The following is a 21759-nucleotide window of genomic DNA, read 5'->3' as shown; positions in this document are numbered from 1 at the left end:
TCCTTTTTGTGTGTCTCTTCCCCCTCCACTCTTAATTCTTCTGCTCTGTTTGGGAAGAATATGGATGAAAAGCTGACTTCTGCCGCCACTGCTCTTACCCCTACTGTAGTGGCCTTTAGAGATGTCCCCTGCCTCCCTGCATCAACTCCCTTGTGTGCTGGAGAGAAGGGGCCCTCCCAGCACAAAGTTGCATTCCTTGCCGGCCCTTGTTAATTTATTCTGATTTATTCTAATTTATTAACGTTGTCCCCCCACCCCCAGCTGAGAAGGGAGTACTGTGTCTCTTCCCTTTGGCCTTATGGTGTGGCCTGCCTAGGGAGAGGGCTTGGGTGTGGCCCAGTTGTAGGTTGATCTTGCTGTTTTTGTTTCTTGATTTTGTGTTTGTGTTCTCTGGCATTTTCTGAGAGAGAAAAGAAATATGAGCAAAGCAGAAGGAGGTGGGAAAATGAATCCAAACCCCAGTATGCCTGGTCCCACCCCGCAACCTTTCCCTTAGTGGTAGGAAAGTATCAGGAGTCTCCTGGCTAGAGATGTTTATCTTTCAACAAAGTATGGTCTTTCTAGTTTGGGAGTGGATCAAGGTAAGGAGGTTAGCTTTTCTTCCATCTTCAGGAAGAGGAAGAGAAAAGTATTTGGGGAAGACGGTTATTTCTCCTAGAAAAATCACTGAAGATCCAACTTAAGGAAGTCATCTCACCTTCCCTTTCTCTTCTCACATTGTCAGCAAGGAGGTAAGTGGTAGACTCTGATTGTATTCACTTTGGGATTCAGGGGTCTTTGGAGAACACTTAGAGGGCCTTTGCAACCCAAGAAATCTGAGTTCAAATCCGTGGGTGGTGATATGATCCAAATCTAATGTGACCTTGGGCAATATTAAGTCTCCTTTTTAGTTTAGGTTTCTTCATTTGTAATACAGTGTTTGTTGAGATTGAAATGAAAAAAATAAAATACCTACGATAGTGTAGAGTGGGTCTTTAATAAATAGTAGCTTTTATAAATAACTGCCCTTTAAGTGCTTATGGGTGGAGAACCCTTCAGCTGAGCAAGAGTGTGAGCCAAGAGTATCTAATGGCAATCTCCAAATTTTAGAGGTGTTAGAATTAATGTTTCTGTAGTAACAATATTATAAATGATGGCTAGGTTCCTATTTCAACGCTTGAATAGCTATTTAACCTGTAAATATCCGGGACAGATTTTGCTATAGCAAGGTTGCTATTGCCAGTCCAGACAGGTTCCTGGGGCAGTCAGTGTCTTAGATGTATAGACACTCTCATTCTTTTATGAAACAGTAAGTTCCAAATGCTTGCGTGAAATTCCAGCAACACAGTCCCCCCGATTCAGCCTTAGTTGTAGGATGAGGGACTCTGTTTACTTCCAATGTCCCTCATCTATTGAGAGTCGGCAGTAGGCACTGAAGCCCCTATTGGTGGCTCCCATGGCACATGGACTGGGAGGATAGGAATTTATATTAATGAGTTTAGGATGAGGGTGGCAGGGAGGAGGATAATGATAAGGATTTCAGGAAATCAGAGAGTGAAAAACAGGCATGAATACTTCTCAACGTGAGCAGGTTTCCTACATACTCCTTTTTTCACTCCAGGTCTTTTCAGCCACTTAAAAATGTAAAAACCATTCTTAGCTCAGGGCTGTATCAAACCAGACAGTAGGCCCGAGTTGCAGTGGAAGAAGAAAGATAAATCACTAGCATTTAGTTGTTTCAATGAAACAGTTTATCTGCAATATATCAAAGACAGGTTGTTTAATGGGCAATTTAATAAACTAGTACGAGTATTTCTGATGAATAAGAAGCAAAAGAATACCCTTGCTTTTAATTAGGTATTGTAGTGCCACAGTTTTAGGTAGGCTAGAATGTCTCAGAGCATTTGTGGTCATCTCAAGCACTCCTGGAAAGTTTGATTTGGACAGGGGTTTAACACCATTTGGAAAACCTTAGAAAGAGTAACTATACGTCAAAAGGTTAGGTTTATTTAGTAATGATAATAATAATAACAGCTAACATCTATTGAACTCTGACTATGCCAAACACTGTTCTTATTTAATCCTCATGATGATTATATGAAGGAAGTCTAATATTATCTCTTGTTTATAGATAAGGAAAGTAAAGCATGGAGAGATGAAATAACCTGTCTAAGTGAGTGGTAAGGCTAGGATTCAAACTCAGGTAGTCCAACTCAAGGCTGAAGGAATTTAATAAAAACTAATAGTTATACTGAGTTGCAGGAATGAAAATGCCAAGCAAAATCTTGTTGATAGTTTAAACTTGCTGATGTTACAGATGAGGAAAATGAGTCTTAAAGTTAGCAAAACCTTTCCAAGGTCACACAGCTAATGTGGGATCAGGAGTAGATCTCAGATTTCCTAACTACTAGGTCACTCAGTTTCTTTTATTCTGTATACTGCATGCCCTTGAAAACCAAAAACTGGGCAGGATAGAATGAACAAACACGTTGGGCCAAATACAATTTATGTAGGGAATGGAAAAATCTTCATTTAGATTCTAAAATATAAAATTAACTTAAAGCCACTCTGCATAAGACATGAATAATTAAAACAGAAATTAAGTTGTAAGTATGTTAGGCCTCAATAAAATAGTTTTTTTCAAGACAAATTAAGTTATAAGTCCCTTATTTTTATAAAGAGATTGGGATAAATAATGGAATTCACTGACAACGTTCAAATTAAAAAAGGGAGATGGCTCTTAAGCTTGTTTTTAAAGTAATTTTTTATGGCAAAATAAAATGTACATTGCAAAAAAAAATTGGCCAAGCATAAAGAGATAAAATTAATACTCCCATCCAAGTATTAGTGTGAAGGGTTTTTTTTTTTAAACCACAACAAAAGCATATAAAAGTCAATTTAGCAATTTTTAACAAACTACTCTTTTTAGGTGGAGAGTTCCTATTTGCATTCACCCGTTTCACATTTACTCAACACCTACAGTGGAACAGGGACTGCGCTAGACACTTGGGATACACAGGCCAACAGGAAGGTCAGTATAAAATATAGGGAAGGAAACATATAAACAGACCTTCATCAATAACACAAAACTTGTGTCAAAATACACTTAGAGTATTCAGCAGTTGTAACTGTGACACTAATCATTGTGGAATCCTTAGGTTTTGTGTTGTTGTTGTTTTTTTTCCGAAACAAACGCTTCAACGTCGGGCTGGTGCAGTATTATTATCAGCACTCGTTCAAAACCTATGTTCAGGAAGACTTCATTTTATACTTGTCGAATATTTAAGTTTCAAAATCATCCTGTTTAGCGAGTTGGAAAGGCGCGGAAGGGCTGGGGAAACTATTACCCCGGGACAGAAACGCTAGAAGGGTCACATCTATTTGGAGTCCCCAAGGGCTGCCTGGGAAAGCGGTGCTTGTTGGGACTTGTAGTCTCTACCAGGACGGCGGACACTTCACCTCCGTTTATAACGCATTTCTTCCTTTCAAGCTTTCTGGCCCGACGGATTAAGCCCTAACCTAAAGCATAATTCGACTACCCTTACCTCATTCTAGGCTCATTGTGTTTCTGCTGGGGTCCTTCTCTTCAGCGCTCAAACTGACAGACTCACTCACCAGCCTCAAAGCGATTGGCCTGTCCTCAGTGTTGGGCAGGGCCTTAGGTGGACCGGAGCTCGGGATTGGCCAGCATCTGACTAGACGAGGCGTTTTCTTATCCATTTGCTGATCTGTAAACTGTTGGAAAAAAGTGAGTCCTTTACCGCAGTACCTCTCTTCGCCGCGGGAAGTCTCGCGATATTTCGGCTGAAGGGACCTAGCGACGCGTAGTGAGCGGCAAAGGCCAGTGGGGGTGGCGGGCACCGGAGCCGGGAAGGGACAGGTCAGGCGGGGAAGGCGAGCGCGTGCTGCCTGCGCCACTGGGGCTCGATCTGGGCCAGGCACCCAGAGCCGAGAAGGAGTGTGTGGACTGCGCGGCCCTCCTCCGGGCAGTCGGCTTGGGGTCTCGGCCCTTGAGTCGCCCCGGAGCTTCACCTGGGCCCGCGCGGGCTGTGACAGGTGCGCAGACGAGCGCAGCGCTGCGCCCTCTCCGCGGCCCGCCCCCTCCGGGCCTTGCCCGCCAGGGCTCGGGATGAACTGCGGGCCCCAGCTGAGCGGCTCCGGCTCCTGGCGCCTGGCGCTGCCGCCGTCGCCGCCCAAGAGCGGCCGCCGCCCCTGAGGGAAGGAGGGAGGGAAGCGGCAGCTGACCCTGGGCATGAGCCGGACTCGGCGTCCGTTGCTGGACTAAGGCGCAGACATGAACCTGCACCAGGTGCTGACCGGGGCTGTGAACCCTGGCGACCACTGCTTCTCCGTGGGCAGCGTCGGCGACCAGCGCTTCACGGTGAGTGAGGGAGTCTCCCGCGTCGCCCGTGGTGGGTCCGCGCCCCTGAGTCAGCTGGGATCGGCCCAGAATCACGGGGCCGAGGCCAAGAACGCCTGGTCGCCCGCACTGGGGTCCCCAGGTCCCCCACGAAGGTCCCCGCCCCTAGCCGGGCAGACCTGGCTTTTGAGAGCAAAGAAGGTAGAAACATGTCAGTCATCGAGGCACTGAGTCGGAAGTTAGAATGTTTTGTAGGATTTTTAAAGTTTCAAGTCTAACGTCCTTGGACTGGGATGGTTTCTCAAAATCGTTTATCCAGAAATCGTTTTTGTAATGTGTATGGGGCTTTTCATTACCCTACTCCATAGGTTTAAATTGTCAGATTTAGAAATAGTCGGGATTGGTTTAATTTCTTTATACTAATTTAAGATCAAGTATCTTTGTAATTTAAAAAAAGTGGGTGTCTTGAAACAATTACCAATTGTTTGTTATCAACATCTAGCTTTGAGTTATACAGTGAAAACAGTGTTTTCATTTACTTTTCGTATTCACCGAGGAATAACTTCTGAAAGAAAAAAATATTTTTCATAAGTAATTCACTCCTGTCATCCTTTGAATTCCATATGTAACAGTTTAGAAATCCTGGGAAACTTTTATTTTAGATTTCTCACATTAATTACTAAAAGTTGCATTACAGTTTTTTGATAAAACTCCTCTGGTATGTAGTGGTAGTTCCAGGTTAAGATATACTGAACATGACTCGTTTTTCGTTGGTCTTCCTCAGATATTGGAAGGAAGAAGGCCCCAAACTTCTGGCTACTTAGCAGCGTAGTGGCATTTTCTGCTTTAACTATAGTTTTTATAATAATTTCAAGCTGTAAGTAAGTACTGCACATGCTACCCTTTGTCTAAACATATTTATAATGCTGAGGATATTTGCTACAACTTTTGTTATCGCTTAGTTATGATTAAAAGTAAAACTTAATTTTGCCTAAGCAAGTGAAACAAAGTAAACAGCCTAACAGATCCCCCAGGTTTTCTTCTCTTATGAATTATTCTGTGGTCTTTGTCAGTAGGAATAAATCTTAAATAATAGTAACTATTTAACATGTTATAGGAATTTCATACCTGAATTGTGCTTTTAGATCTGTGACAACTAATGCTTCGCTCTCACAGAGAGTCAGTACCTCCTGGAGAGATTCATACACACTTTAGCTTGCATTTGACACTAGCAATTTTGAGATTCTGATACTAAATGTTAATCTAGCCTAAATACTCAGGGGGAGAGTGAACTCTGAGGGTCTCAGTGAGCCACTATAGACTCGGTATACCTGGACATTGCTCTCTGCTCTTGCTATTAAAGATGGAAGAAATAAGCAGCATGCTTAGGTGGTTTTCCTAGTGGGAGATTATAGGATAACATCTCCTAAAGTGATATGAGTGCTTTCTCCAATGTAAATTCTAACAACTTTTCCTAAGAAGGCTTTTGGAATCTATGCCATAGTGTGAACTTGAAAGTGCGTACATTATACTGGCCTATTTATACACCTAGAAGACCCCTCTAAGTGTATATAAAACCTTGGTGAATGCCTCCGTGTTATTTTAAAAAGAGGTGAGCTAATGTATCAGAGACTGTATTCTACACCATCATGTAGCTTCTTCTGCGACCTTTTTAAAAAATCTGTTTCCATAGACCAGATTTTTAAAAAAGATTTATTTACCTATCTTAGAGAGTGAGAGTGAGCGAGCACGCGAGAGAGCACCCCCGGCCCACGTACAGGGGGGAGGGGCAGAAGGAGAGGGCGGGAGAGTTTTAAGCAGACTCCGCCCTGAGCAGGACGGGGGCGGGGGCTCAATCTCTCCACCTTGAGATCACCACCCGGAGCCAAAACCAAGAGTTGGACGCTTAATTGATTGCGCCATCCAGGTGCCCCTCCATAGACCAGACTTTAATCATCTCCTACCAAGCCTACTGGAGATTTCTCCCAAATCTCAGGAAGTAGTCTAGTAAATTAGACAAAAATAAATTTTCAATTTGTTTAGTATAAAGAGATCCTAGTTCTCTGTAGTTTGGGTGGTAGTTTAAGGATTAACATTTTCTTCCTTTGTACCCAATCCATCCTTGGCCCTTTAACATTGTGTTGCTAGTTCTATTACAAAGTAAGTTTCTTGCCTTCGGTTTCTTCCACACCGTATATACGTCTTAAATTTATCGCTCTTGAAATTGCCTGGGTTTTGTTTTGTTTTGTTAATGTTAAAAAGCGGATCTGGGGCGCCTGGGTGGCACAGTGGTTGGGCGTCTGCCTTCGGCTCAGGACGTGATTCCGGCGTTATGGGATCGAGCCCCACATCAAGCTCCTCCGCTATGAGCCTGCTTCTTCCTCTCCCACTCCCCCTGCTTGTGTTCCCTCTCTCGCTGGCTGTCTCTGTCTCTGTCAAATAAATAAATAAAATCTTTAAAAAAAAAAAAAGCGGATCTATTTATTGTTTACTCCTTGAATTCTGTTTTCAGCCTCTTCTGATTTTGACGTCTTTGATAGGGAGATAGCAAACATTAATGGTAGGTGGTTTGTACAGACTAAAAATAATCGCTAAATTTCAGTTTTACTTGAGGGAGGGGCATGAGATCTTCCTCTTGGAGGCCCCTTTGAAGAATGATTTTATTCCTCCTGATACTTAACGCCTTTTGTGAAGACATCCTGTGTTTGTAATACCTCCCTTCTCATGTTTGCTGATAACTCACCTGTTCTTGTTTTGAAAGATTACAAGAAATGCGATCCTGTTTTCCAAAGGAAGTCTGACAGGTTTTAAATTGAAATGAAATCGAATGCCAGCTCTCATGGATTCTAGATTTTAAAATATGTACTTAATAATACAATTTGTCTAAGTATTAGCTAACACTTTTACTGCTTAAACTGTCATGGAATATTTTGACTTCCCTATTAGTATGAGAACTTCTACTAGGCAGTGACCATGTCACTTATGCTGTCAGGGTACTTTATTTGTACTTTCATTGTATCATTAACCAGTATTGCCTTGTGTCTCCCGTGGTTTCATTATGACCATCTAGAACAGTGATTAAGGTATTGGTGATTCTTATTGGTAGAGTTTTTACTTGGATTTGATTTCCAGCCTAGTCTCTTACAGTTAGTTGTACATCTGTGAGCAAGTTCTTTTAAATTCCTTTTTTTCTTATCTGTAAAATGGGGCCAAAGTGGTAGCCATTCATAGGGTTGTTACATGAAAAAGTGCTAAGTTCTAAGTTCGTTGTTTAGTATATGGAAAACCCTCAAAAATGTCAGTTATTGTAAAATTAAAGTTTTACTCGTTCTAATGCTTGGCACATAAGTACTGGTTGAATTGATGAATAGTAGTTAAAGAAGCCTTATTGCAATATAATTTAAAATCTCTGTTTTAAAATAGCTTTAATAATTTAGATTTGAGCCCAAATAAAATACTTCTATTAAAGTTCCTTTAAACTTTTTTCAGTCACTTGTTACTCATTTTACCCGCAATATCAGTTGAGCAGTGGTTTTCCTATACACTAAGCAAAAATTCTTTATTTTTTCTTTCTTTACCTGAATGCCTCCCTTGGTCTTTTTTCCTTGTTAATTTCCTACTATTTTTAGAGTGAAAATATGTTAGCAAACTGGTCCTGATATGTTGACAACTTTTGTTTTTAGAATAAAAAATATTTTGTTTATGAAAGATGAATAGTAAGTTAAAAAGAGGCACAGTTAATTTGAATCTAGCATTTCTAGTATTCCTGTGCATACTGATGACATACGTGCTTTCATATACAATAGATTTTTTTTCTTTTCATTTCATACTTTATAGTTAGTGTTGAAACTGTGTTTCAAATGAAATGGAAAGGGAGGTAATTTACAAGAGACAGACTGTTAATATTTAGGACTTCCTGTCTCTAGTTTGGAATTTAAACATCTTTGCTATAGGAGAGAAAGCAAACATGTTAGAGCTGCAGGCTCCCTTTTGTGTTAGACGACCCAGTGTTCACAGCCAGGGAACCCAGATTAGAAATCAAAAGACTGACTGCAGCTATCTGGGTGTTGGTAGAAAAATGCAGTCTGAATTAGCATTCTTCCTCCTCTTTCTGTCGTGGTAAGCATCCTTTAGTTTAGCTTTTTGTTTTGTTCACTCTAGGGAACACCTTTATAGGTGGGAGAAGAGAAAGGGTTTTTTTTGTTGTTGTCTGGTTTTATTTTTGTTTCTTTTTGTTTTTTTTGGAGGGGGGCTTATGAGTCTTCGTAAGTGGAGAGAATACAGAAGGGGAAAATTTGATACTATTCACATCTGGAAAAAGATTTTTATGATTCTCATATACCATGACAAGTACATCAAAAGTGGCCTATTTTAAAATACTAGGTTTTAAATAGTATTAAAGTACCTTTAAGATTATCGAAGCAATACTATTTCAACATTATATGTTTAAAAATGAGAAAAATGTTAATTACAGCATTTTACAATTCAAGTCATTTAACCAGGAAATATACCAGGAAGAAATTCCTTAGAATATTTACCTGGTGTGGTTGGTTAAAACAGAATAGTGAAAACAAGAAATCCAAGTGTTTTACATAAATCACAATACTTCCAATTTCAAATACCAGCTGTTATAGCCTCGGATAATTTTTGAAATTTAGAATATTTGAGAAGGTTTTCTGTCACAATTTCAAGTAAAAAAACATGATTATATGCTCGATAGCACATATATGAATTCATTTCTTCCTGTGGATCTCGATTAGTCTCAAAATTAGTAAACCTAATATTACAGGTACCTAATGAAAGAATTTTCACTTGTTAATTTAATTTTCATTGGTTAGTAATAGATTGTTCTGATTACAGATCTCTTGACAGAAGCAGCTAATGTATCAGTTATCACTATGTGCACATTAATTTTGAAGACCAAATAGCATGGCAGTTTATTTGGTAAATCAGTGCTGTTCTTATTGTTTTAATAATGTTATACGATATAGTCAGGATACCTTGAAGGGAGATTTTGAGAATTTATTTTAGAAAAATCTGTCAAACTAGTTTTAGATTTGGGTTTAGAAATACTGTGTGTATCATATTACTTCTTAGGTTTTTATTTAAACCAGGTTGATGGATTATTTAAAGAATTCAGTGGTACATACTTAGCCTACTTTAAAGCTGTTTTCCCTGGTTTTGGGGGGGAGACGGCTTGGTGTGCTTTTTTACCTCATCATGTTGTATAAATTACAGAGAAGATTGAATTAATTTTAATAGTCTTCTAGAATTATGCATAAGAAGATGTGTCTGTTTTAAGTGATTTTTGAGTGATACCCAGATTGGATTATCTGTATAGATTTATGTCTTTTTTTTCCCAGCTTTATTGAGATATAATTGACATATATCATTGTTTAAATTTAAGCTGTACACTGTGATGATTTGATACATGCACATGTTGGGAAATGTTTATCACAGTATGGCTAGTTAACATACCCTTTACTTTGGATCATTACCATTTTGTTGTTGTTATGGTGAGAACATTAAAGCTTTACTCTTAAACTTTCAAGTATGTAATACAATATTATTAACTATAGTCACCATGCTATACATTAGATGCCTGGAACTTATTTATCTTACAACTGAAAGTTTGTATCCTTTGACTAAAATCTCACATTTCCCCCACCCCATAGCCCCTGGACATCACCATTCTATTTTCTATTTCTATTAGTATAATGTTTTTAGATTCCGTGCATAAGTGGAATACATACATAGTGTATTTATCTTTCTCTCTTTGACTTATTTCACTTAGCATTATGCTATCAAGGTTGTCATAAATGTCAGGAGTTTCTTCTTTTTTATGGCTGAATACTATTCCACTGTGCATATATACCCCATTTTCTTTTTTTTTTTTTAATTTTAAAGATTTTTATTTATTTATTTGACAGAGATAGAGACAGCCAGCGAGAGAGGGAACACAAGCAGGGGGAGTGGGAGAGGAAGAAGCAGGCTCATAGCAGAGGAGCCTGATGTGGGGCTCGATCCCATAACGCCGGGATCACGCCCTGAGCCGAAGGCAGACGCTTAACCGCTGTGCCGCCCAGGCGCCCCTATACCCCATTTTCTTTATCCACCCATCTGTTGTTGGACACTTAGGTTGTTTCCATGTCCTGGCTATTGTGAATAAACACTGCAGTGAATATGGGAGTGCAGGTATTTCATTGAGATAGTCATTTTATCGTTTTTGGATATATACCCAGAAGTTGGATTGCTCAGTCATATGGTAGTTCTATTTTTAATTTTTTTGGGAACCTTCCTACTGTTTTCCATAGTATCTATACCAGTTTACATTCCCAAAAAGAGTGCGCAAGAATTTCCTTTGGTCTGTGTCTTCACCAACACGTTATCTCTTGTCTTTTTGATGATAGCCATTTAAATAGGTATAAGGTGATATCTCATTATGGTTTTGATTTGTATTTCCCTAATAATTAGTGATTAAGAACTTTTTTTCATGTACCTACTAGCCACTTGTCTTTTTTTGAAAAATGTCTATTCAAGTTCTTTACCTTTTTTAAAATCATACTTTTTTTGCTATTGAGTTGCATGAGTTCCTTACATACTTTGGATGGTAACACCTTATCAGGGATGGTTTGCAAAATTTTCTTCCATTCTGTAGGTTGACTTCATTTCTTTTGCTTTGCAGAATCTTTTTAGTTTGATGTAGTCCTACTTGTTTATTACTACTTTTGCTGTTTGTGCTTTTGGTGTCATATCAAAAAAGTCATCACTAAGACCAATGTCAAAGAGCTTTTTCTCTGTGTTTTCTTCTAGGAGTTTTATGGTTTCAAGTCTTACATTTAAGTCTTTTATCCATTTTGAGTTGATTTTTGTGTATAATGTAAGATAAGGGTCCAGTTTTATTCTTTTGCATGTGGATGTGCAATTTCTCAACACCATTTATTGAAGAGACTGTCCTTTCCCCGATATGTATTCTCGGTGCCTTTGTCGAAGATTATTTGACCATATGTACATAGGTTTATGTCTGAGCTTATGATTCTCTTCCTTTTTTGTTCATGTGCCTATCTTTATGCTAATATCATACTGTTTTGATTACTATAGCTTTGTGATATAGTTTGAAATCAGGAAGTGTGATGGCTCAAGCTTAGTTCTTTTTTAAATTTTATTTATTCATTTTTCTTTTGTTCAGTTAGCTAACATAAAATACATCATTAGTTTTTGATGTAGTGTTCAACGATTCATTACCCCATCCCCCAACTCCCCCCTCCCTTTTTAACCCTCAGTTTGTTTCCCAGAGTCCAGAGTCTTTCATGGTTTGTCTCCCTCTCTGATTTCTTCTCATTCAGTTTTCCTTCCCTTCCCCTGTGGTCCTCTGCATTACTCCTTATGTTCCACATATGAATGTCAAGCTTAGTTCTTACTCAAGATTGCTTTAGCTATTTGGTGTCTCTTGTGGTTTCGTATGAATTTTGGGATTTTTTTTTCCTGTGAAAAATGCTATTAGAATTTTGATAGGGATTGCATTGAATCTGTAGATGGATTTGGATAGTATGGACATTTTAACAGTATTCTTCCAATCTAGGAACACAAGATATTTTTCCATTTATCTGTGTCATCTTCAGTTTCTTTAATCAGTGTCTTAGAGTTTTCAGTGTATTAGATCTTTCACCTTTTTAAAATTTATTGTTAAGTATTTTATGTTGCCGTAAGTTGTTAATTTCTTTTTTGAAAAAATTTATTGTTAACACACAGAAATGCAACTGATTTTTGTGTATTGATTTCAAGTATCCTGCAACTTTGCTGAATTCATTTGCTCCAATTTCTTATTTTTTATTTTTGGTAGGGTCTTTAGGTTTTTCAATATATCTTGTTAAATGTAAACAGAAAGTTTTATGTGTTTCTTTCCAATTTGGATGCCTTTTATTTATTTTTTTTCATGCCTAATTGCTCTGGCCAGGACTTTTAGTACTGTGTTGAAGAGAAGTAATGAGAGTGGACATCCTTGAATTTCTCCTGATCTTAGAGAAAAGCTTTCAGCTTTTCACCATTGAATATGGTGTTCATATTGTGGGCTTGTCATATATGGCATTTATTGAACTGTCCTTGAATTCCAGGGATGAATCCCACTTGATTATGGTGTATAATCTTTTACATCATAATGTGTAATGTTGAAACTTGTTTGCTAGTATTTTGTTGAGGATTTTTGCATTTATATCAGTCAGGGATATTGGCATGTAATTTTCTTTTCCTGTAGTGCCCTTGTCTAGATTTGTAACGACATAATGCTGGCCTTGCAGAAAGAGTTTGAAAGTATTCCCTCTTCAGTTTTTTGGAAGACCTTGAGAAGGATTGGCATTAATTCTTCAAATGTTTTGTAGAATTCACTGTTGAAGCCTTCTGATCCTGGGCTTTTATTTGTTGGGAGGTTTTCATTACTGATTCAGTTGGTGTATTATGTTTTCTCTGTTTTAATTTCTAAGAGAGAAAGTATTGATAGTGGTAGTGTACAAAAACTAAAGCCCTTGAGGGGGATGGGAAGATAGTTAACCTTAATATTTTCTAAGAGTGCAAAGAATTCCTGACACCAGAGAGTTTGAGAACCATTGCTTTATAGTATTCCATTGATTATACTACATTTATATATTCCATTGTTGGTAGGTGTTTGAGTTGGTTCTACTTTGGGGTATTCATTGAATAGCTACAGATGTTCTTATTCATGAGTTTTAGTGTACATATGGAAACATTTCTGTTGGGTATAAACTTAGAAGTAGAATTGCTAGATTATTGGGTGGGCATATGTTTAGCTTTCCAAAGTAGTTATGCAACATTAATTTACATTCCTGTCAATGGTTATGGGAGTTCTGATTGCTTCATAGTCCAAATAAGACATTCTTAATTATGGGAAGAAATTAGAGAAAAATTATTAAATTCATGCCAGTGTTTGTTTATAAGGCATTGAGTGATAGCATAACAGAGTAAGTAAGAGCATATACTTTCCCACTAGTTATATCTTGGTTTCAGTCTTGGTTGTGCCTCCTACTGGCTCTGAGACTTGAGCCAATTATTCAGTCTGTCTAAGTTTAAGTTTCTTTAGCAGTAAAATATGGGGTGATTATGGTAAGTACTACACAGAATTTGTTGTAGGGATTAAATGGGTTACCAGTGAAAAGCATTTAGTATTGGCCTTGTGGTATAGTGCCAAAGAGAAGAAAATAGGCCCAGAAGACTATAGTGAGTGAAAGATAAAAGAAGGCACAAAAAAGTGATAGCATTTTTTGTTTTAACTTTTTGAAAACAATTATTTAGGTTTTAGATGTTTTCATTACTACACAGAAAATAACTATTTAGAAATAATTTCATACCTACAAAAAGTTATAAAATAAAAATAGTACAAGGAACACCCATACTCTCTTTACTTAGATTTGGCTATTGACGATAATGTACTCCCATTTTCTTTATCATTTGTGCTCCCTGGACCTGTGTGCGCCTACATAATTCTTTTTCTGAACATTTTGAGGATGTTATGTACGTTATAATTCTTCACCCTTAAATCCCTTAGTCTGATTTCCTGATAAAAGGAATAGCCTGTTCCATAATCACAGTACACTTACCTTCTTCATAAATTTACATTGATAAAACCTTTATATTACCCATGTTCGGGTTCTATTAGTTGATTTCTCTCTAGGTTTTTACCCCTTCCAGTACAAGATTCAGATTGTGGGAATACACTTAGTTATCGTGTCTCTTTAGCATCATTTCTCTTTTTCTTTATTCGTTTCAGCAGTGACATTTGAAGAATATAGTACTTCCCTTCCACTTTTAAAAAACAAATCTTTTCTCATTTCACATTTGTCTGATGTTTCCTCCAGATTAGATCAAGCTTATGCATTCTTGGCCAAAATTCTGCTTAGATGATGTTGTGTCCTCTAGGTTTCCCATTTGGAGGTACGTGATACCTATCATTAGTGATGTTAGTTTTGATGACCATTGAAGGTGTTGCCCAGTTTCTCCATTGTGTGACAGATTTTTTTTCTCCTTGCAACTAATAAGCAGTGTGTGAGAGAAACTTTTAATACCTTACAGATATCCTCATCCTCATCATCATTTTCCCCTAGGTTGACTATCCACTGACAATGATTCTTGCCTGTTTTTTTTTTTTTTTTTTTTTTAGAGCACCTTCTTTCTGGTATAACAGGGTATTCTATGCCCCTATTGTACCTACCCTGCTCTAGTGCTATACTGAGCCATTTCTTCAAGGAGCCCTGGTTTCTTTTAGTTGAGAATGCTAGTAGAGGCCAAGATCAAGGTGCTAAGTGATCTCATTGCTACTGGAATGTCTGGGTCTTGACCTTTTCATTAGACAAAACTAGCACATATACACATGTATGTGCATATAGCAGGCTAACGTGCACATACATACACATATACAAACATGTATTTACGTGTGTACGTGGACATATGTATATTTTTGAAAACATGATTTTATACCAGTATTCCAATTCCATAACAACCTTACTTGACTCTTTTGTCTTTCCCTGTTTTATATCTTTGTTCCTTTTCCCTACACAGTGAGATCCTTGGCTCATTTGCTCAATTCTGTAATACGTCTCAAATAGTTTCAGAATTGCATTGTCCATACCACTATAATTAAAAAACAACCTACAAAAAACATTCAGGGTTTGTTTGTACTTCTCCCCACCCTGCCTGTGAGATAATAGAAAATATATGTATTGATCTCTGACCCCAGTTTCTGGCACAGAATTCCTGAAGCTCTTCAAAATTCCTAAGTGGTAAGAACATTAGGACCGTCACTTGTTATAATATTTGGTGTTTTTTTTTTTTTTTTAAGATTTTTTTAGTAATCGCTGTACGCAGTATGGGGCTTGAACTTACAACCTTGAGATCAAGAAGGACATGCTCTGCTGACTGAGCCAGGCAGGTGCCCACTAATATTTCGTTCTTGACCCTGGGTCCTACCCCAGCTACTGAAACCCTTGTAAACTCCTAAGTTATAAGGGTACTAGAAGCATATTTTGTTCTAATGAGGCAAATCTGGGTGGGCTCCTGGATGGCTCCTGAGATGGTCACCAGACGGATCAAGCCAAATTTAGAAGCTTGGAATTTTGAGCCCCACCTTCTATTCTCAAGAAACTAGAGAGGGGTTGGAAATGGAGTTAATAATTGATCATGGCTGTGTGAGGAAGCTTCCATGAAGTCCCAACAGTATGGAGCAACAGGTTGGTGAGCATATCCATCATGTACCAGGAGGGTGATGCATCCCAGCTGTACGGGGACAGAAGCACCTGTGCTTGGGACCCTCCCAGATCTTGCCCTGTTTGTCTGTCTGGTTGTTCTTCTGTATTCTTTGTCTGATCTTTTAATAAACTGGCAAATGTAGGGAAGTTTTTATGTGAGTTTTGTGAACTGTTTTAGCTAAAAACCAAATCCAAGGGAGAGGAGGTCAGGGAACCTCTGATTTTGTAGCCAAGTTGGACAGAAGTTATGGATAATCTGGGGACCCACTACTTGAGATGAGCACCTGAAGTGTAGGACAGTCTCATTTAAGACTGAGCCCTTAACCTGTGGGATCTGACACTATCTACTTGAAGATAGTGTCATAATTGAGTTAAATTGTCAGATACCTAGTTGGTGTCACAGAATTGTTTGGTGTGGTTAAAAGACCCCACGTCTGTGGTCAAAAGTGTTGTGAACGTGGTAGTAGTGTCAGAGTAAAGGAGAAACATGGGAGGTGGACTCTTTCCTTTTCACTGCCCAAGGCTGAAAATATGGGGTCAGATTCTGTGTTCATAAGTTACTTAGTTCCTTTGACCCCTCTTTCTTTTGGTGTGAATATGTATTCATTTGAAATATGCTTAGTTCCTTTGTTTCACTACACCCTCCCCCACTCTGATTTGTTTAAGTCTTTGAATATGCATTATGTTAATGTGTTTTCAAAAGTCGTTTTTTTCCTGTATCTCTTCTACTTATCCTCCCCACCTTTGTAGGTAATCAACTTTATTGTTTCCTAGTTTTATCCATCCTGTGTTTTTTATTGTAATAAACAGATCCATGTATGTTTTCTAATTTTCCTTGTCCCTTACCCAAAAAATGACATATGTGTCCTTTTGTATTTTGCTCTTTTTCTCTTAATAATATCCTGTAGAAATCACTCCATGTCAGTCATAGATGGCTTCCTTATTATTTTTACAGCTGTATAATGCTCCATTTTGGGTATGTACTATAGTTTATTCAGCCAATCTCCTATACACAGCAGGCTTTTTAAGGAGATAACATTTACAAATTCTTGAAAATGATTAAGAAATGGAATGTAATACAAATACAGTTTGAGTCTTTAGTGCATCCTGCGTTTAATTATATAACCAAATAAACTGTAAAAATTTAAGTTCTATAGTGAAGAATACCAGAAGATCTTTATTATAACCCTTAGCATAATAGTCAGCTTGGTTATATCCCTTTTTTTCCTCCATATAGTAGTTTGTTGTCATCCATTAGTTATAACTCTAAGAGAAGAAAGTGGGGACTGAAAGAGAGATATTCCAGATAAGATCAGTCACTTTCAGTTGATTTGAAGTTTACCAAAACTAGAGAGAGAAAGCTTAATGTGTTTTAGTACTGTCACTAAGAGAAAGTCAAATGACAGGCTGTACTAGTGTAATACACTTACAGCAAAAGAACGGGGGTAATTCAGAACTGGGTTAATCTTTGAATGATCAAGGGTTAATTGTATAGTAAGTTGGTATCTTCCTCTCTGTAGGGCTAAGTGTTTATTTCTGGGATAAATATGCATTTCTCAATTCTGCAGATGTTTAGTACTTGTATTAAACAGTAATTTTGTGAGGAACTTCAGGCTTAGTACAAACAATTCAGGAAAATTTAGAATTGTAGTTGACAAAAATAGTTGCTATACAATATCTGAAAGTAGGTAGACAATTTCAGGTATGGCAAAAGGAAAGCAAAGTTATGAAGACATGTTTAAAATATAGATATATGCTCCAGTTAATGGAAACTAAAATTTTTTGTTTAATGAATAGGAAATCTAAATTGTAAACATATTTATAATTTGACACAGTGTTTTGGAATACACTGACTATTGGTATTTTATCAGAATTTAATATTGAGGTAAAAAAATAAGTTTATAAAATATTAAGATATTTAGAGTATTACAAATGAAAATTTTTCTTACATTAGTTTTTGAAATTTATTCTTGCTAATAATCCTGTGACAAGCCTTGTGATCCATGGATATTTATATAGGTGAGCAGACCATCATGAGATTTTTTTTGTTTACTGAGCCAATTTTTTCCACTATATGACGCCAGTAGAACCAGACTAGATTGTCCCTAATTCCTTTTAGGAAAATTCTAGGCGAGGATACTTAACTAGGAAGTCCTCTTGGTGTCATGCAAATAGCACTAGATCAAGAATCAAAAGAGATCAAGATTCCGAAGCCCACTCTGCCGCTAAGAAGTTATGTCAGCCGGGGGCGCCTGGGTGGCACAGCGGTTAAAGCGTCTGCCTTCGGCTCAGGGTGTGATCCCGGCGTTCCGGGTTCGAGCCCCACGTCAGGCTCCTCCTCTATGAGCCTGCTTCTTCCTCTCCCACTCCCCCTGCTTGTGTTCCCTCTCTCACTGGCTGTCTCTATCTCTGTCAAATAAATAAATAAATAAATCTTAAAAAAAAAAAAAAAAAAAGTTATGTCAGCCTATTTAGGCCTCATTTTCTTGTCTATAATGTGAGCAGATTTATTTGTATGTTCTCTCAAATACCTTTTCAAATATTTTTTGCTGGCACATACAGAAACATTTTGGGTTTGGTAAAAATTAAGGTCATGAAGTATAAATTATTATTTTCTACATTAAGTAAGGTATATGTGCAGGTGCAAAAGTGATGAGAAAGTAAATAATTACTAATACTTTAAGAACTTATATTCGGATGGGAAAGTTTGTGCTAGATGTTTTATTGTCAGTGTCATACTTATGGTGGCCTGTATATGTAAATTCCAGGAAGACAGCCATGAAGAAACTCCTGTGATCTAAGAAGTTAGAGAAAAGGATACAAAAAGAATTCTGGTTGGAAGAGTTCTGCTAATAGTAAATTTCAAAAAGAGCTATAAATTGCTTGCTAACAAGCCTTGAACTATGCCTTTTTATTTGTTTGGTTATGGTGGTTGTTTTTTGAAGTTAAATATTTCATTTAATCCCTAGGTATTTATAAAGAAGCCTCTTCATTTGGAATTGGAGGATAGAGCAGAGAGCAAGATACACTTTGAACCCTATTGTTTTGTTTTATAACTTAACTTACAGTAATGAAAATGGATAATAGGCAAGATACTTATAAATTGTGATACCTGCTATGAAGAAGAATAAATAGTAATGTGATGGAAAGTAATGAGAAGCACAGAGAGAAAGTGTGTGTGTGTGTGTGTGTGTGTGTGTGTGTGTGTGTGTGTGGCTGGGGACTAAGACCTGAATGTTGAAAAAAAGCTAGCTAGACAAAGACCAGGCAGAAGAGAAGTAGATAAAACACAGTAAAGTGGAAAAAGATTGATATGCCCCAGGACAAGGAAAGGCAGTGTAGGGACAGGGCTGATGGAGGGACGGAAAGAGTAGCTTGAGATGAGTTTGGAGAGTTAGGACAATAAGGTCATTGAACCTTGGTAGGGAATTGATTTTATTCCAAGTGCAGTGGGTAAACTATCAAGGGGTTTAAACAGGGCAAATTACTTGCTTTAATAAACATTTTTTTAAAGATTTGTTTATTTATTTATTTGAGAGTGAGAGCGAGAGAGATCACATAGGGAGGATCAACGCCGAGCAGGGAGCCTGATGTGGGGCTTGATCCCAGGACCCTGGGATCATGACCTAAGCCGAAGGCAGATGATTAACCATCTGAGCCACCTAGGTGCCCCTTTATATTTTATTTTTTTAAAGATTTTTATTTATTTATTTGACACAGAGAGAGACAGCCAGCAAGAGAGGGAACACAAGCAGGGGGAGTGGGAGAGGAAGAAGCAGGCTCCCAGCGGAAGAGCCTGACATGGGGCTTGATCCCAGAATGCCACGATCACACCCCGAGCCAAAGGCAGACACTTAATGACTGAGCTACCCAAGGCACCCCACAAGCACCCCTTTAATAAACATTTTTAAAGTTTACCCTTTCGGGGTGGCTGGCTCAGTTGGGAGAGCATACAACTCTTGATCTCGGGATCCTGAGTTTGAGTCCCACATTAGATGTGGAGTCTACTTAAAAAAAAAAAAAAGGCACCGCTCTGTGTGGAAAGGAATTAGAGGGAAGCAAGAATGAAAGCAGTCAGACTATTAATAGTAGTGGAGGAGGGAGATGGTAGTAGTTTAGACCAGAGCAGTAGCATTCAGTGGAGGTGGAAGAAGTGAATATTTTGCAGATAGGACTGACTGAATTTGCTGATGGAACTGAATATCAGAGGTAAAGGAAATATTCTCAAATAATAGATTTTTTAAAAAAGATATTTAAAATTGCTCTGTTAAAACATAATATTTAGTTAAAACAATATTTAATGCCAGTTTTCTACATGATAAATACTTTCTTGACAAGTTTATCCTTTTTATTTTATTCCCCCCCCCCTTTTTTTTTAGGCTTATGCATCTGGATGTGACATTGTTATACTGGGAAGTGATTTTGAAAGATTACAAATAATCCCAGGAGCTAAACATGGAAATATTCAAGTAGGATGTGTAGACTGCTCAATGCAACAAGGCAAGGTTTGTAATCTTGTAATGTGAGATTTGTTTTGAATATGGTTTTTGTCAGGATAATCTCCAAAGTATGTATTTCCTATTGAATTTGAAGGTTGTTTTGTTTCAAGGACAACATAGCTACAAATTTCTTTGACTCTCTAAGATGCACCATAGAGAACACAATTCCTGACTTTCTCAGATGGCTTAGAGATTGTCAGGAATTCTGTTCTTACCGAATTTCAAAATATAGCATGATGTTTTTCTGTGAGTTGATAATAAAATATTACCCATAGAACAGGTCTAAAGCTTACTTATTTAAAAATTAATTGGATTGAAGGAAAGGAATGACAATAAACCTTCAATCTATTTACAAATAAACTACTGAAAAGAAAGCATTTGTTAGAGTCATTCTTTCTCTGTACAGGTATCTCCTTGTAAATTCTGGATAAACTTTGTACTAAAATGGAAGTCAGCTCTTCCAAAGTCCATATTTTTTTATTAATTTATTCCAAGTCTGTAAGAAAAATGAGAAATTTTGTTTGGACTACTATTTGCATATGAAAAGTAAAAAATAACCTTGAAAGTAGAACGGCAACAACAACAAAAGAAACAGGTTATGATTCTGTATCAGGTGAAGTACAGTTCTATACAGTAGCAGTATTGGTAGAGTCATAGCTAGTAGGCAGCATAGTATATAGCTAAGAATAGCACAAGTAGGCACAGGTGGCCAGACCGAGGTATACTTGTAGCTAGATTGGACTGAACTTTGCAAATTTACTTAATTTTTTGCTAGATATTTAAATATATTATTGGACTATATGATTCCACTAGAACATTTTGTGTGAGGAATCAAATGGACCTAATCTATTTTTTTTTAGATCTAATTGTTTCTAAGGAACCTGCTAGTCTGAAAATTTACCTCTTAGTACCTAGTGTAGAGGTACTTACGGTAAAATGAGTTTCGGCTCTTATAATCGTTACCTGTTTCTTGGACTACTATGTTACTCCTGGGTCAATTCCCTTTATAGTTACAAGTGTCTCCCATCTGTCCTTTTGTTCACACCTTTCATTCTCACTATATTACAAAGATGATCTTTATTATGAAATGTTGAAAATCCTTGGGACTTTTCCCCCTTCTCTTCAGGTTTGTTTGATATCCAGCTCTGTAGTTCTATAATCTTCCGTACTGTATTCAAACTTGCTTATAACATCTAGACTCACATAGGCCTGGCTATGTTGGAAATCCCATTTAATAACTTCCAATATGAGTTATGTTTTCATGATAACATAGATTACATGACAGTCCAGATTAAAATAAACAGGTCATTTGGTTTTACAGTCATTTTATTTTATTTTATTTTATTTTATTTTATTTTATTTTATTTTATTTTATATTTTGCTTTTAAAGATTTTATTAATTTATTAGAGAGTGAAAGCACAAGCAGGGGGAGTGGCAGAGGGAGAGGGAGAAGCAGGCTCCCCACCTAGCAGGGAGCAGGCCACCCAGGGCTCATACCAGGACCCTGGGATTATGACCTGAGCCAAAGGCAGGCGCCCCCTATAGTCATTTTCTAACTGTTTCTTTTTTTTCTCTGTAGGACTACGAGATGTATTTTTATGAGAAAATTCATCTGCATTTATCTTATTCATTTGCTTAAAAATATTCTTTGCTTCCAATTACCTT

General features: G+C 37.6%; 2 protein-coding genes across 7 annotated transcripts in view; one reads left to right on the top strand and one right to left on the bottom strand.

Moving 5' to 3' along the window:
* Positions 1 to 3659, bottom strand: part of DTWD2 (DTW motif tRNA-uridine aminocarboxypropyltransferase 2) — a 161085-nt gene extending 157426 nt beyond the window's left edge. Inside the window, exon 1 of one of the 2 annotated variants that reach the window (XM_045794879.2) lies at positions 3525 to 3659. The gene's annotated coding sequence lies outside the window, so the exon portion shown is untranslated. The remainder of the gene's footprint in view (positions 1 to 3524) is intronic. The other variant, XM_087862366.1, reaches the window with a different exon arrangement.
* A 164-nt stretch (positions 3660 to 3823) lies between these two features.
* Positions 3824 to 21759, top strand: part of DMXL1 (Dmx like 1) — a 128548-nt gene continuing 110612 nt past the window's right edge. For 4 of the 5 annotated variants that reach the window (XM_045794877.2, XM_045794876.2, XM_045794875.2 and 1 more), the window contains exons 1-2: positions 3949 to 4360; positions 19974 to 20099. In XM_045794877.2, the coding sequence (XP_045650833.2) occupies positions 4274 to 4360; positions 19974 to 20099 (213 nt within the window). In that variant the 5' untranslated portion in view covers positions 3949 to 4273. Of the gene's footprint in view, positions 4361 to 19973; positions 20100 to 21759 lie in introns of all 5 variants that reach the window. The other variant, XM_045794874.2, reaches the window with a different exon arrangement.

This window comes from Ursus americanus, chromosome 5 (assembly GCF_024610735.1).
Source record: "Ursus americanus isolate L20-20 chromosome 5, mUrsAme1.1.p, whole genome shotgun sequence".
Classification (NCBI taxonomy): Eukaryota; Metazoa; Chordata; class Mammalia; order Carnivora; family Ursidae; genus Ursus; species Ursus americanus.
The sequence above is the reverse complement of the archived record's forward strand: the minus strand, read 5'-3'. Positions and strand labels throughout refer to the sequence as shown.